We start from the raw sequence: 17,837 nt of genomic DNA, 5'->3' as shown, positions 1-17,837 counted from the left end.
TCCTGCAACTGCGTGTAATGCATACGGTTCCTGCTCTGTGCTGTGGGATTTCAAGGGTTAAAACAGGTGTCCAAGAGCCCACATACTGCCTTTGAGCTGCCTGTCAAGACCACCCTGAATTGCTTTTCAAAGGGGAGGCAATGACAGCCACAAGTGTAAACATACTTGAGGAACATTTTTTAAAAATGAGGGCCTGACCATTGCAATGTTTTAAAATGTCAGTTCATTTGAAATGGACGCAAAATCAAAACATCTTTCATGATTTAGGAAGAGCATTTCAAGGAGAGATCGCTCCTCTTTCTCAAGACTATGGAGGAAGCTCCACAAGTTGCTATAATACAATGTACAATTCATCTCTTTTACAGAAGACATCTCATAGTACAAAACAGTAATGTTTAGAATTTTGTGTTCTAAGTGAGTTGTTGTTATACTACCATTTTAAGCAAAACTGTGTCACATTATTATTTATTTATTTATGGTACTTATATAGTGCTGTCAATTTATGCAGCGCTTTACATATATATATTATACATTCACATCAGTCCCTAACCTTCAAGGGGTGTACAATCTAAGGTCCCTAACTTACATTCATACATACACATACTAGGGCCAATTTAGACAGGAGCCAATTAACCTACCAGCATGTCTTTGGAGTGTGGGAGGACACCGGAATACCCGGAGGAAACCCACGCAGGCACAGGGAGAACATGCCAACTCCAGGTAGGTGATGCCGTGGCTGGGATTCGAACCAACGACCCTAGTGCTGCCAGGCGGAAGTGCTAATCATTTAGCCACTGTGCTGCCCCATGCAGGGGTGTCCCTAGGGTTGGTGTCACTTGGTGCGGTAACACTTGGTGTCACCCCTCTGACGAACCCCACAGGATGGACCGGACCTGCAGATTGAGCATAATGGATCGGAGGCGGATCCATTATGCTCCCCAATCCGCAGATCCGATTCTTCCTGCGAGGATCGTCGGCTTGCAACCTATATGGGGTTAACTGATCTCTCCATGAGCTCCACGAAAAGGAAAGTTTTAAAGAAAGCCGACGATTCCCGCAAGGTCGATCAGATCTACAGATTGGGGAGCATAATGGATCAGACTGCGCTCCATTATGCTCAATCCGCAAGATCCGATCTATCCTGCGGGGATCGTCGGAGAGGTGACACCAAGTGTTACAGCACCGGGTGACACCAACCCTAGGGACGCCCCTGCATGTGACAGAGTTTTGCTAAAAATGGTAGTATAACAACAACTCACTTAGAACACAAAATTCTAAACATTACTGTTTCGTACTATGAGACATCTTCTGTAAAAGAGATGAATTGTACATTGTATTATAGCAACTTGTGGAGCTTCCTCCATAGTCTTGTGGGGATCGTCGGCTTGCTTAAAAACTTTCCATTTTGTGGAGCTCGTGGGAGGGTCCAGTGTCACACAGTGCGATAGGTGTCACCCGGTACGGCGTGCACCCCCTGCACCTGCCTAAAAATTTGGACATTTTCCCTTAGGGGTTTACTCACTTTTGTTGCCAGCGGTTTAGACATTAATGGCTGTGTGTTGAGTTATTTTGAGGGGACAGCAAATTTACATGTTATACAATCTGTACACTCACTACTTTACATTATAGCAAAGTGTCATTTTTTCAGTATTGTCATTTGAAAAGAGAGGATAAAATATTTACAAAAATGTGAGGGGTGTACTCACTTGTGTGAGATACTGTGTATATGTTTATTTCAGGTACTTATATAGCGCCGTCAATTCAAGCAGTGCTTTACATATATATTGTACATTCACATCAGTCCCTAACCCTCAAGGGGTGTACAATCTAAGGTCCTTAACTCACATTCATACATACACATACTAGGGACAATTTAGACAGGATCCAATTAACCTACCAATATTTCTTTGGAGTGTGGGAGGAAACCGGAGTACCCAGAGGAAAATATATATATACGGGATTCTGCGCTGCCTGGTTAAGGGGGCTCACGCAGAAGCCAATCAGCGTGTGCCAACCAATGGATGACCACCGGCACACACAGATCGGCGAGGAGAGAGACAGAACATGGCTCTGCCTATGTAAACAAGGCAGAGCTGTGTCCTGTTAGTGGCAATGTGCCGGATTTTGTTTCCCTGCAAATAAAATCCAGCGCATCCCCTTGTAAAAACACAGGAAAATAAACACAAAATCACTGGTTAGGCACACAATAAACTCTTTGATATCTCTAGGTGTTTAACCCCTTCCCAGCCAGTGTCATTAGTACAATGGGAGTGTATATTTGTAGCACCAATCACTGTATTAGTGTCACTGGTTCCCGCAAAGTGTCAGTGTCAGATTGTCCACTATAATATCACAGTCCTGCTATAAGTCGCTGATCGCCACCATTACTTATATTAAAAAATAGAAAATTCCAGTATATATACCATAGTTTGTAGATGCCACAACATTTGCACAAACCAATCAATATATGCTTATTGGGATTTTTTTTACCAAAAATATGTAGCAGAATACATTTTGGCCTACATTTATGAAGAAATTAGATTTTTTAAATTTTTTATTTGGATATGTTTTATAGCAGAAAGTCAAAATTTTTTTTTCAGAATTGTTGGTCTTTTTTTGTTTATATCACAAAAAATATTAAACTAAGTGGTGATCAATACCACTAAAAGAAAACTCTATTTGTGGGGAAAAATGACATAAATTAAATTTATGTACAGCATTGCATGACAGCGCAATTGTCAGTTAAAGTAACACAGTGTTATATAGCAAAAAATGGCCTGGTCATTGCGGGGGTGGAGTGGGGGGTAAATCTTCCGCAGGTTGAGTGGTTAAGCAAAACTGTGCTGTTCCGGTGTTTCCTGCTGCACTAATGGACCATAATGCTCATGTTTCCATTTACTGGAAACCCACACAAGCACAGGGAAAAAAGCAAACTCCATGCAGATAGTATCCTTTTAGTGGTTTATTTTTATTTAGGTAAATATTAAATATTATTTTGAAAAAGCAGGAGTGCTGAGAGAAGGCACACTGAGGCTAAGCACACAGGATCTAATGTGCAGGGCAAATAATGAGGGGATTTCATCCTGCAAGAGGACAGGAGGGATCAGGATGGAAGGGACACATATACAGTAACAACTGTTTGTTAGAGTTCCCATAATTCATAAAATAGGAATCCAGGGGTGCAATCTGGTATTCCATTGCCAGCAATAACCATGCTCATGTTAGTTGTAGCTCTTACCCCTGAAGGAGTTGCTGCAGTTTGGATTCCCTGACTCTGGATGTTAATGAGATTCCTGGCAATGTTAGACCCTCTGGCATAACAAGGCTGTAGGTAACAATACACTGCTCAAAAAAAATTAAAGAAACCCTTTTAAATCAGAGTATGGCATCAAGTCAGTTAAACTCCTGGGATATTGATCCAGTCAGTTGAGTAGCAGAGGAGGCTGTTAATCAGTTTCAGCTGCTTTGGTGTTAATGAAATTAACAGGCGCATTAGATGGGCAACAATGAGACGACCCCCAAAACAGATATGGTTTTACAGGTGGAGGCCACTTACAATTTTCCTTACTCATCTTTTCTGACTGTTTTACATTAGTTTTGCATTTGGCTAGGGTCAGTGTCACTACTGGTAGCATGAGTCTGTTTAGCATGGATCCTACAGAGGTTGCATAGGCACTCCAACTCCTTCAGGATGGCACATCAATACATGCCATTGCCAGAAGGTTTGCTGTGTCTCCCAGCACAGTCTCAAGAGCATGGAGGGGATTCCAGGAGACAGGCAGTTACTGTCTGCACAGGGCTGAAGAAGGTCTTTAACCCATCAGTATCTGCTCCTTTGAGCAAGGAGGAACAGAGTGAGCACTGCCAGAGCCCTACAAAATGACCTCCAGCAGGCTACTGGTGTGAATGTCTCTGACCAAACAATCAGAAACAGACTTCATGAGGGTGGCCTGAGGGCCCAACATCCTCTAGTGGGCCCTGTGCTTACTGCCCTGCCCCATTGAGCTCGATTGGCATTGAACACCCGAATTGGCAGATCTGCCACTGGCTCCCTGTGCTTTTCACAGATGAGAACAAGTTCACCCTGAGCATGTGACAGACGTGAAAGGGTCTAGAGAAGCCGTGGAGAATGTTATGTTGCCTGTAACATCGTTCAGCATGACCGTTTTGGTGGTGGGTCAGTGATGGTCTGGGGAGGCATATCCATGGAGGGACGCACAGACATCTACAGGCTAGACAATGGCACCCTGACTGCCATTAGGTATCGGAATGAAATGTTTGGACCCACTATCAGACCCTACACTAGTGCAGTGGGTCCTGGGTTGCACGACAATGACCGGCCTCATGTGGGGAGAGTATGTAGGCAGTTCTTAGAGGATGAAGGAATTGATACCATTGAATGGCCCCTATGCTGACCTAAATCCAATAGAACACCTCTGGGATATCATGTTTCGGTATTTCTGATGCCGCCAGGTTGCATCGCAGACTGTCCAGGAGCTCAGTGATGCCCTGGTCCAGATCTGGGAGGAAATACCCCAGGACACCATCCGTCGTCTCATTAGGAGCATGCCTCTATGTTGTCAGACATGCATACAAGCACATGGGGGTCATACAAACTACTGAGTACCATTCTGAGTTGCTGCAATGAAATTTCAGTCAAATGGACTAGCCTGCTGCATCATTCTTTCACTTCGATTTTCGGGATGGCTTTGAATTCAGTCCTCTGTAGGTTGATAATTTTCATTTCCATCAAACGATGGGGCATCCTTACATTCCTAACACATTACCCAGTCCATATCACTATAGATATCCAGCATGGTATTTTTCCCCAATTTAAGTCTGATGTGTTTTCAAAGTGTTCCTTTAATTTTTTTGAGCAGTGTATTTATTTGTGCAAAACACAGTAAGAGCCAGTTCACACCATAGCATAGATCAGAAAACCCACGTTCCATGAACGTTTCCTGTACCACGTTCAAAATGCACTGCACTTTTGATCGGCCGCAGGTGTCAGTGTTAACTTAAAGTGGACCTTCAGTCATTTTTTAAAATCTTTATTGCTATTAAATCTTCTGTCCTTGCTGTGTTAACTTTGGGAGTGGAGTAGGGCTGAGGTAAGTCACAGGAAAGCCGAGGAGGGCTGTGGGGCTGGAGAGGATCAGATGATTGCAGAGATAGGAGTAATGCCTCCTGGTCATGCATGAGTAGTAAGCAGAGCACTTCCAATCTGATGTGTACAGGTTAATAAAGCAGCTGCTGCTATATCAAAATGTAAAACACATTGGACCAGATTGGATTACTGCGCATGCGCGACTGGGAGGCATTATACTGTAGTACTGTAGTACTTGTAGTGTGCGGTATGAGAAAGGAGCAGTAAGATTTAAAACAATATCATTCCACACTGCACCTGAAACACATGTGAATTGCACAGGAACACACAGTGCATTTCTATGCAATCCATGGTGTGAACTGGCCCTTAATAACCAAATATTGGAAAAGTAGTAATAAACACTTAAAGAAGTACACAGAAACAGGTACAAAATAATTTGTGAGTAAATACCAAGGGGACCAGTGACATTACCCCAACCCGTACATTAAGGGGGTTGCTGAATTAAGGATAATGCAAAAATTGTGGTCCTACAGTCTCTGGCAAACTCTTTCCTCCTGGCCAGTGCATTGGGGCCCAAATTGGGTGTTGGAGTACTCCAATGTGAGTTCCACAAACCAGGGTGTAAGTTCCTAAAGAGTGTCCCAAGAGGGAATACTGTTCCTTTAAATAATATGCAGAGGGTACAGCCAGTGGCCTCTCACCAACACACAGGATGATAATTTGTCTCCTCCCGCTTTCTGTCTGGGTCTCAGCAATGCCAACTGCTATGACATCCTCCCCTCAACCAGATAGTGACACCAGACTTAACTATGTATGGTGTTCCACAGACCAAAGGATGTTAGTAAATCTGCCTCTCTGTGTCCCCAATTCTGCAGCAAATCATCCTATCAGCAGCCTGCTGTACGATGTGTGCTGTACAATGTCCCTCCAGGGATTGCCTTGGAACAGTCCTTCCTTACCTCCCTCTGCAGAGCTCTGGTAATGCTGGGATCTGTAGTTCCAAAACACTCTGTAGCACCAGCTAAAATTTCTCTGGGAGCAACATCTCCCAGCATTGTTTGCTCCTCCTGGCAGGCTTGGTCCTTTTCCCAGGCTGCACAGCATTGCAATGTCCTTTGTTTTCCCAGGTGGTTGGCAGGGCTTCCCAATGTAGTCAGGTGCATGGCTACAACAAAACGGGAAAGAGACATAAGGGTCAATTCACTATTTTAACAAATGTGTGGTATTTCTGAAAAATTTGTCATGTGACCTTCGTGAATTGACCCCAATGCTCTTTATTTGCCTCCCTCTCTCTTCTGAGATACTGATGTTGTGCTGCACCATTCTCTTCTAGCCAACAGGGGGTGAGCAGGAGCCAAGCATGCTCATAAACTTTATTGCAGGTGACCTGGAACACTGGGAGTTGTAGTCCAACGTGGCAGCCATGTAATACAGGAACTAAATTTCTGAACTACAGATTTCAGTATGTCCTGGGCAGCAGGAGGAGTTAGCAAAGGATTTTTAAAAAATTAAACTGCCTGGGAAAGTGGGCTGTCTTGGGGGTAAGGAAAACAAGAGGAGCACAGCTGCTGCAGGCTTAAAAACTGATGAGAGGCCATACTGGCGGGGACTGAGCCTGAGACCCAGGGAGAGACACCTGGGGCTGCGCAGCATAGACCACAGCAGTCAAACGTGTACCATTACAACAGGGAGACCAGAGTGTACTCTCACCCACTTCTTCCCACTGCTGATTTTCTGAGGCATCTGAGAGAGAGGGGTCCCCTTCAACAGGGAGAGTTCACAGCTGCATCACAGGGACTGCTGAGAGGGTTCATTACTCATCATGCACACTGTTAGCAGAAACTGAGTCACTGGAGACATGGCATTAAAGTACAACTAAAGACACATTTGTTTAAAGTTTTGGGCAGAGTGGAGAGTGATTAGAAGCACATGCACCCTTGCACCTGTGCCAAGACTATACCTACACTGTACGTATGCTGCATGCATGTTAACTGGGGCTTTTGTTAAGTGCACTGATGCTCTTAAAGGCCCCCAACGATAACGGGCAGAAGGACATCAAACAAAGGACTGCCCCTTCCATAATAATTATTCTTCAAGCCCCTTTTTGTTCCCCTGCTCCCTCCACCACCATCCTCCTTTTCTTTTGAACAGTGCATACCCAGTCAGTCTATGCCTATCATTGGCACCATAAATGTGTTCTGGCAGTATAGATCCAGCACTCAGCAGATTAAACTTTACTGCTGGTCACTGCTGCACTTGAGGGGGCTTTGCTACTGTTTATGCTGATCTGGGCAACCAAAGTCTCACTTTCGCAGCATGTGAACAGCCCTGTCGGGCTGTAATGTTAGCATTTGGGTACGCGGCCAGGGGGTAGTGAAACCACAGCTCAATCACCTGTTTTTACCACCCACTGAGTACCTGTATAGACACATCCCTTCCTTTCCTAGGAAAGACTGGACCTGTCTGAATAGCCAATGTGTATTGAGGAAGTACTGGTTTTCCTTATTAGAAAACCTAGCTCTACAAATTAAGTTTGATGAAGGCACCCTATACAGTTGTATTTGTATAATAAACATTCTATACAAATAATGAACAAATTATATAGAACGTGAGTTTATAAACACACATTTAACAAACATATAATAAAAATTGTCCAGAAACCATTATATCTTCTCTTTAGGATAGAGATGATTTAAATCATAGTCTTACTGAATAGTTATCATTTACTACCAATATGTTACCTTTTCTTATTTTGGCTGGACACAGTTACAGTTTTTGTCCCATAGGCTTAGTGTTAATAGGAATGTAGAATGTGATTTGGATTCTGTTTGTTTATTGGCTTCTTTTTAGTCACCCAGGTAATATTCTGGATCACTTTTCTGTTTGTGCATTTTGCTCTCGAGAGGCTTTACTCATTAATTTTTTCTTCTTCTTTGCAGGTTGTTAACAATTATGTGGCTGAAAATCAGGAGATTGCAACTAGTGGCATGCATTTTAGTGATGGCAAAAGGAAAGTTGATTACGTCCTTGTCTATCATTATCGACATCGGTCAACACAACACAATGGATCCCCCACCAACCCCCGGCCTCCAGCAGTTATTGTTTCCAATGGGAATTCAGTGACCCCAGAGGAAATAGGGAAGACACCTCCGGAACAGCCTCTTCCTGGGGAATCACACAATCAGCAACAAAAACTTAAAGAACATAGTCAACAAAAACAACAGGACCATCAGCCTGCTAGAAATGGTAACTCATCATGTCATCCACACGAGGTGGTGGTGGTAGAGATGAGCCCCCAGGATGCACTAGAAGGGGAGAAGAAGTGTCAACGGGATGAGTTTGAGCGTGGTCTTATAGAAGCTGGACTGGAGCTGGAAAAAGATATCGAGGTGAGTGGGGTCTTGCCTGCAAGATATACTGAAGTGCCCTTTATTTTTTTTAAGTTACATAAGAAGTCTACCATGATAAATCAGTAAAGACAATGGAAAATACAACAAGCAAGTTCTCTTGGATACATTACTTGTTCATGATGGGTTCATAGATCAGTATCAGTCTGTTTAATGGGAACCTTTGCAACTTATTTATTGTAAGGAATTTTGTTGGAATTGCAATATTGTTGATTGGCTATAAGATGATGACATGTTATCAAGGACAACCCAGACATAAAGGTAGTGGCGTAATAATTGTTATACCTTTGTCTCACGTTCTTAGCTTTTGCTTAAACTTTGGTTTACAGTGTTGATGGTTTAAGCTTGCAGCACGTGGTTTCTCTTTTTGTGCCCTAGTGCATGAGGTCTGCACTATTCCAAGTATTCTTCCCTTGGCTCATCCCAGCTGAACACTCCACTCCACACAAACAAGAAAAAAAGAAACACTCCAGAATACGATCACTCAGTAAAACTTTTTTGAAGAGTCAATACAAAGCCTGCTTAGACTCCTGCTGTTGACACACTCATTCAGAGATTAATTGATTAAGCCTTGAGTAGTGAAATGCAAGTGCGGGCTTCATTCTTGTTTGCTTAAAAAATATATGTTCTTTGGTTCATAACTTATGTATTAGAGAATATTCCTGGAGAATTTGGAGATTATTTGTGGAGATTATTAATGGGGGCAATGATTCCTCTTGTTGATGCACATCACTCACTCAGAGCTTAATCGATTAAGCCTTCAATAGTGAGATGTGACAGCGGGAGGAGCCTATGCAAGCTTTGTATGCACTTTCAATTCAATAAAGCTTTACTGTGGGAAAGTATTCTGGAGTACAACTGCCATTCCTGTTTGCATAAAAAAAATATAATATATCAAAATTCTTTAGTTCATATTTTATGTACTGGAGATTATTATTGGGGATATTTGACAGGGAGAATGCAACATGTTATCTTGTGAATTTGTTTTAAAATAAGGATTAATAAATTATCAGGTTGGATTATCCACCACAGATTGTTGGCATTTAGTAAATTCTTAAAGATATCCTTGGACCCCTGACCAGTATTCATTCATTCCTGTCCCACTTTCTGTTTTTGAGTACAGGTTCCTCTCTGGCTTGTGCTCAGGACAAGGGGTAAAAGTTGTAGTCTCGTTTTAAAGTGAACATATCAAACCCAACCCCTATGGTCGGTACTGGTCTGATTGTTAGCACCCTATATCTACCTATTAGCCCTCATCACATTACAGCCAAGTAGCGTTGTCAGCCGTGCATGAGTTCTCCCTGATGGACTAGAGAACACTTCCCTCTAATATTACAGAGATTAAAAAAGTGAGAGGTGTTCTGTAGGTCTCCTTCCCACAACCTTGGCCTGGTGCTTTTGGGGGTCTGGGGGTGGGAAGTTTATGAGAATCTGGAAGCCCCCTTCAACAATAAGGGGACCCAAAAATACCACTTCCCCCATCTATGTGAATGATTATGTGGTACAAAATATCCCTATTCATTTAAAAAAAAATGTAACAGTAAAAAAAAAAACACAGTTTTTGACAAGTTCTTTAAAAAGGTCACATCATGTAAGTTGACCATCAGTCGCATTGTCCAACTATATAGATCCACATCAGTCACAATGAACAGCATCCACCTAAATAAAAATATCCCACTGACCAACAGACAGGTCAGATACCATTGCTAGCTGGAACCAAATTACATCTCCTGGGGCTCCATGGGTGTTAAAACTTGTGTTTGAACCAAATCCTGAGCTCATCCCTGTTGGGCAGAGTTGGCGTTTATGTGAAGGGGGAAGATACTGCTTTTTTATCTTTTTTGGGGGGCATTGGTCCCACATTGCATTCCCACACTTGCTATACCTTTTGTTTGACATTAACTTGCTTATTATCCCTACAAATGGCTAGAATAGAAGAAGAATAAACTGTTGGTGAACCAATTATGGACAGATTCACCTATACTTAATCACATACAAAAGAGGGAGGGTTGTGAAGGAAAGAAGGACAGAGGTAATAGGATTGAAAAGAGGGACTGTGTTAAAATAGGGACATTTGGTAGCTTTGACAAATACTAAATCCAAGAGTCAAAGTCTTATTGACATATGCACAAAGTGCTCATACGATGTATAATGAAATGTTACTTACGTGCATTCTCAAAGATTGACACAAAAAGTAGAAAAGATTAAAAAACATGAAACAGTATACTAGCCATCTTAAAATGAGAGAATATCTAAATCCAAGAACAAAAATGTAGTGCATTGCAGCTTCCTAGGATGTGGTGGCTGCATTAGTTCTCATTTTTCAGGTTTTTCCCTTTATTTTTCCTGATGATCTTCACAGTAACACACTTCCTGTCCTGAGGTGCCAACGCTCAAACATTCCACTGTATCTATAGAGGAGCAGCATGCATTGTCACCATAGGACAGGCCTACAGAACAGCCTTCCCTTTCTCTATAACATAGGTAAGGCAGTTCTGGGAGAGAGGGGAAGGAAAGGTTAATAATATTGAGATGAGATTAGTGTACAGAAAGTTACAAGGACCCTGGAATAATAGTGGGGTCAATAGGTTTTGTTCTGTACTTGCAAAAAATGTATTTAGCCTTACAAAAAGAAAACTAATGCAATCACCACACTGGTAATCTGCAATATATTACATTTTTGTTTTTAAGTTTAGATATACTTTAATAATAGATAAATATAGTGTAAAATGCAGGGAACAACCTGTTTGTCAGCCAGGATATGGGTGTGTTTTGGTGAAATAAGTGATTGAAGAACATAAAGCCCTGGAATAGCAGAGTTATCTCATAAAGAGAAACCTTTCACCTTCACATTTGTAGGATGTCTCCCATTTACTGTAAATAATGTTGCAGACACTGTATAGTCAGCGATCTTCTCAGGGAGTGCTTGCATCAAAGCTCGGCTCGCTGGGTCTCAGCTGCGCACAGTGTTTCTCCACTGACTGTCACGTGACTTTGCTGTAATTTCCACAACATGCAAAATACATGGCAGTAAATGTGTATTATTATGACCCGGATGGCCTCTCCAAATAATGATCAGCATAACCATTTTGTTGACAATCTGTGGCTCTTCAGATGAAGCTCCATGGCTAAGCCAGGGCATTTTTACATCTGGTGTGGAACATAGTTATTAAAGAATAAGCCCAAACAAATGCATGGAGAACTGGTATGTTGCAGTCTGCTAAATGCCTCTTTAAGCCTGCTTAATGCCTTGGTTAAAGCTACAGCCAGCTCTCCCATTAACGAATAAGCACAAGCAAAAGCATACCGCCACACTATGCTGAAGTCTGCTAAACACCTCCTAAAGTTTAGTAAATGCTTTGTCAAAGCAATAGCCAGCTCTCCTATTAGGGTAGGTTCACAATACACGCAGAGAAAAATGTTGCGTTTTTATCTGGAGGTAGTGATCGAAGGTGCCGTCAGAGGAGGGGGGGTGGTGCCTCTTTCATTTTTACATCACCGTTTCCCTTTTTCCCTGAACGTTGTTGGAATGTCACAAGGTGACATTCCATTCTTTTGTATGTGCGTTTTCACATAAAAACGCAGGTGACAGTTGCGGGGAAGTGTGAACAGGGCACACAGAAAAGCATTCTTTTCTGTGTGCCCTTGCAAAGAGCTGCGTTTAGTTTTAAGAAGGAAAATGCAGCTCTCTGCTGGAGTGTGAACGGGCCCTAAAAGAACAGACCTAACAAACGAATACTAAGACACTATGAGGTTGATTTACTAAAACTGGAGAGTGCAAAACCTGGTGCAGCTCTGCATGGTAGCCAATCAGCTTCTAACTTCAGCTTGTTTAATTAAGCTTTGACTAAAAATACTGGAAGATGATTGGTTTCTAGAGCTACACCAGATCTTGTACTTTCCAGTTTTAGTAAATCAACCCTTATATTGCAAGTGCCTCTGATTCACACGTGTGGTGCGGATGGAAGCTCAGGTCTTACTGCTAATTGACACAGTAGTTGTTCAGCGGTTCAGGTCAGGTTTACATCAGGTTTAGATCAGGTTCAGGTCAGGTTTACATCAGGTTCAGGACAGGTTTAGATCAGCTTCAGGACATGTTTAGATCAGGTTCAGGTCAGGTTTACATCAGGTTCAGGACAGGTTTAGATCAGCTTCAGGACATGTTTAGATCAAGTTCAGGTCAGGTTTACATCAGGTTCAGGGCAGATTTAGATCAGTTTCAGGACAGCTTTAGATCAGTTTCAGGACAAGTTTAGATCAGGTACAGTGCAGGTTTACATCAGGTTCAGGGCAAGTTTAGATCAGGTTCAGGACAGGTTTAGATCAGGTACAGTTCAGGTTTACATCAGGTTCTGGGCATATTTAGATCAGGTTCAGGACAAGTTTACATCAGGTCCAGGTCAAGATTGTATTCTGTTCACAACTGATGACATATGCGGTTCAGAAACGGTTCCCATAGAAGTCAATAATCTGTAATCCACACCGGAACCAGACCACACTGCTCAGAAACTGGACAGGACTCTTTTTCAATCTGCACTAAATCCACACTGAATATGCACTGGATATACTGTATGTGAACAGGCACCATAGAAAGCAATATTATTTCACATGTCATGCGGATTGGATGTGGTTCAAGCCACATATATGTGAACCGGCATTTAAAAGTTTAATAAATACTTGGTTAAAGCTAAAGCCAGCTATCCCACTAGGATCTGTTTTCAGAGCTCTTAGGCCTTATTCAAAATTCCTATATCAGCCATGGTGCAGCAAGTATTCTACAGATACCTGTGGCCAAGAAGCCAGATTTACCAATCAGTGGTGGCTGCTCTGCATGTACAACTCAGTGACAGGCTAAAAGGAGCCGGGGACATTTACAGCTGTAAGCAGGTATCCATATGTATCTGCACCAGGGGCGGACTGACCATTTGGAAACTCGGGCAGTAGGGGGCCCCATGAGATGCCCCTGGTACCTTTTTCATAGGCTTTTTTGAGTTTGGGCAAGGACACAGGGGCCCATGATCCCCTATTGCCTGGGGGCCCCATGAGTTGTCAGTCCACCCCTGATCTGCACATACAGCAGTTAGGGACAGATGTCCAACCCTGGATGCAGACAGAATATATTCAGGGCCAAACATCTGTCCTTAACTGCAGGTAGTTGCTGCATGTGCAGAAACATGTGGATGCATGCTTACACCCTCAGACAGCCCCAGCAACATTCAGCCTGTCACCGAATTGTACAGGCTCAGTGGTCAATACTCTTTGCAACACCTAAACACAGCTGCACGTATCCAAAGTAAACTTGATGCACCACAGTCAATTTAGGATGAATAAATGAGGCCTTAGGCTAGAGATAAAAAATATAAGCCCTCAAAAAACATTTATTTGTTTTATCTCACATCTATTAAGAATATTGTGGTATACATATTTTCTGATTACAGGTCCCACAAACTTTGTATCTTAAGCTAAGCCTAATAAGACTTTTAGTCTTATTAGGCTTAGCTTAAGATACAAAAGAAATTCCAGTAACCAGTAAACCCTAACAAGATGGCATGTAGTTTGCTAAAGCATTATGTATCATAAATAACAGCCTTTTTTTTACATAAAATACTGTTTCAACTTTTAAAATCATTTTCCTCATCTCAGTGCTGCTGATCTCTTCCAAACGTATTAGGTTTACTCCTGTCTACATGCACTCACTCCAACGATTACACGATTGCTCTGGATATGCTCTGTGGTGAGATAATGGTGATCTTTACCTATACAATGTATTTGGGGACAGCCTCTTGTAGTCTCCATCAGGGGCGGACTGACAACTCATGGGGCCCCTGGGCAATAGGGGATCATGGGGTCCCTGTGTCCTCGCCCATGCTCAAACCACACCCAAAAAAGCCTATGAAAGGTACCAGGGGCATCTCATGGGGCCCCCTACTGACCCCAGGCCCTCGGGCAGTGCCCAAGTTCCTGAATGGTCAGTCCACCCCTGGTCTCCATCATAGGACAGGATGACAATGCAGTAGTACAATTGTGAGACAGTTTTCAACTCTAAGGCTCCATGCACACTAGCGTTTTTTTAGACGCTATTATCAACATATGTTTTTTCTGCTCCTAGAAGCTAAATAGTGTTATCCTATATCAGGGGTCCCCAAGCTTCCTAAATAAAGGGCCAGTTTACTGTCTTTCAGACTTTAGGGGGGCTGGACTGTGGCCAGCAGGAGTATCAATTTTCCTGGCATCAGTGGGAGTAAACATCACCACATTTGGTGGAATAGTGCTCCATTGTTGGTGTCAGTGGAGAAAAATGGTACCTCATCGTTGGTGTCAGTGGGAGGAATAGTGCCCCTTTGCTGGTGTCAGTGGAAGAAATTGTGTGGTGCCCCATCATTGGTGTCACTGGAATGAATAATACCCCATCATTGGCATCAGTGGAAGGAGCAGTGCCCCATCATTGGTGTCAGTGGCAGAAATGGTGTCCCAATGTTGATGTCAGTTGGCAGAATCATTTCTAGTATCAATGAGAGGAGTATTGCCCCAAGGGCCAGGTAAAGGCAAGCAAAGGGCCGCATCTGGCCCCCAGGCCACAGTTTGGAGACCACTATCCTTTATGTCCATGCATACTAATTTTGGCTATTAGCATTTTTTGAGCTTCAGAGTCTAGAAGAAAAAAAAATAGTTTTTAGCTTTTGGATAATTTTTCCAGCAGAACAAAATGCTAAACACTACTAAAATGTTCCTAACAGCTTTTTTCTAGCTTTTTTCCCTCTACATGTAGTGTAAAGATGCTAATAAAACGCTAATGCTTCTAAACGCTTCTGAACGCTACTACAACACCACTAAAAATGATATTACCAGCATTTTTATCCAGCGTTTTTCCCAGCGTTTTCTTGAGCTGGAAAAAAAATGCTAGAGTGCATGAAGCCTCAATATGAAATTCGTTAAAAACAACTTTTGAAATTGCATGGTAAAGCTTAGTGAGATTTTAGTGATTTGGTTTAGATTTACTTTAAATGGTTGACTGATAATGGGTTTATGAAAATCTTCATGTAAAGTGTTAGAAACTGACTTAAACCAGACTTTAGAGATTTTATTGTGGTGTTTGAGGATCTATGAGAATTAATTGCTTCCTTGTACAAGCAGCTAGAGAGGTCAGTGAATGTTTGTTTTGAAGCTTTTTTACTGCTTGTTATGTGTCATTAACCCCTGACTTTGAAAAACTCTCATTATAATACTACAGTGTATATTAGAGTGTGATACTCACAAAGCCACTAGCATTTATTTTGTGTACAGTGAATTATACCTGGCTGATCCTTCCTTCAGCTGTCCTTCCCGTTTTCTCTGTGTCCCTATTGCAGGCTGATATTGTGCAGACCAGCTGGTGTCCTCTGCTCAGCATGCTCAGTTCTATATTTTTTGTTTCCTCCTTCTTCATATCTGTGCTACCCTTGTGTCACACATGTGGGTGTAAAAAAAATGTTGGTAAATGACACTCCCCTCCCTCCACTCCTCCTCTATGTCATCCTATTGCCAAACACTATGGGGGTGGGATATAGTATCCTGAGTGATTACATTCACTAAGAAACTCACAAAAAAAAATTAGGTTTAATATAAAGTACATCAGTAGTAAATATATCAAATATAATTTCTAATACCTGTAAATTTAAAAAACAGCCTTGGATGCAGAACAAAATGAAAGCTAGTGTCGGTCATCTTTGACTCTGCATACACCATATAAATGCACAAAAGTACACATCTGATGTTCAATAAAGATTTATTGAGAGCTATAAAACAGTTTTTTTTAAATTTAATTCTTTTTTTAAACTTTTTTTTCTATTACAAAAGCACAGCAAAACATAATTTACATCCAAAATACAAACATTCCCCTAAATTTTGCAATCCCACCTCCCTGCTACCCCTGCTCACCCAAATCCCCTAACGATTTACCGCTGTCCATATAGCTCTTCCCTTCTCTTTCCAACTTTGCATTTTATACCTATGATATTTCTCAATCCTCGCTTCCAACTCTTCCTTTTTCTTACTTATCTTTCTTTCCCTCCAACCTTTCTTTTCCCTTCTCCTATTTCTGCTACTGCCTTTTAAAACATTCCCTTTATTCTCCTACCTCCAATCAGATCCCTGGGCCTCCCACTACTTCCGTATATTTTCCAGATATCTTGAAGTCAGACCATCTTCCCCAATCCTTTCTAAATTTACCCATATTACCTTCATCTATATGGTATAACGCCTCCATCCTATTTATATATTCCACCTTGTCTAACCAGTCCCTCATTGTTGGAGGCTCCTGTAACTGCTAAAATTTTGGAAAAAGCCCTTTAGCCGCACTGATACACTGTTTTTATACTGCTTCACTGGTGCTTCTGTTCTATAAAGCAAACACACCAACGGATCCTTCTGTATAGCTGTCCCCAAAATCTCTTGTATGAGCTGCATTACATCTTGCCAAAACCCCTGTATTTTGGGACAATCCCACCATATATTTGCCATTGTTTCCTTAGATCCACATCCTCTCCAACATAACGGTGAGACTTCTAGTCATTGTTTATGTACAACACTCAGTGTCAAATACCATCTCGTTAAACATTTATAATTTCAACAAGTGTTCATGTTAATCAACCCATGTGTTAATTTAAACATTTTATTTTTCTGTGATTCATACATTTTTGTTCCCAGTTCCCTTTCCCATTTCTATAAGAACAGTGGAGAACTTGCCCCCCCAATTCAACAAGAATTTTATATATCCCAGAAGTAACATGCTTTGGCGCCATCCTGGAGCCCAAAATCTTTTCAAACGGGAGCATGTCCTCAGTGGTTGGGGCCACTTTGCAACAAAATGTCTTAACTGACAATATTTCAATTCATCTAAAGACACAAATAACTCTTTTTTAATATTTAAATCTTGAAACGTACCCAACTTCCCTTTAACTACTATATGCCCCAAACGTGCATCTACATCTTTGAACCATTTCCCAGAAACGTTATCCTTCCCCGACAGCAAAAAATCGGTACCCACCAGGGGAATCAACAGTGAATTATACTTCCAGTCCATTTCATTATGAATTCTTTCCCATACTCTTAATACCTTGTGTGTCAATGCACTACTAGTCTCATCCATAGTACGAAACTTTCGTGGTATCGAGATAATCCTCTCTAATCGTGTATTACCTAATATACCTTCTATTTTAATTCCAACTCTTCCCCTGTGAATTATATGTCCAATCTACAATTCGTGACAATATCACCGCAGTGTAATGGTTCTTAATATTGGGCAGGCTTAACCCTCCTTTCTTTTTCTTATTATGCAGAACTTC

At 41.8% G+C, this 17,837-nt stretch overlaps 1 protein-coding gene across 1 annotated transcript in view; it reads left to right on the top strand.

The window, feature by feature from the left end:
- The first annotated feature begins 7,581 nt into the window (after positions 1-7,581).
- Positions 7,582-17,837, top strand: part of ANO2 (anoctamin 2) — a 276,926-nt gene continuing 266,670 nt past the window's right edge. Inside the window, exons 1-2 of the mRNA XM_089669916.1 lie at positions 7,582-7,596; positions 8,047-8,496. Of these exons, the coding sequence (XP_089526042.1) occupies positions 7,582-7,596; positions 8,047-8,496 (465 nt within the window). The remainder of the gene's footprint in view (positions 7,597-8,046; positions 8,497-17,837) is intronic.

The sequence above is a fragment of the Staurois parvus genome, unplaced genomic scaffold (genome assembly GCF_062004578.1).
Source record: "Staurois parvus isolate SC_StPar_1 unplaced genomic scaffold, SC_StPar_1.0 ptg000010l, whole genome shotgun sequence".
In the NCBI taxonomy this organism is placed as follows: Eukaryota; Metazoa; Chordata; class Amphibia; order Anura; family Ranidae; genus Staurois; species Staurois parvus.
The sequence above is the reverse complement of the archived record's forward strand: the minus strand, read 5'-3'. Positions and strand labels throughout refer to the sequence as shown.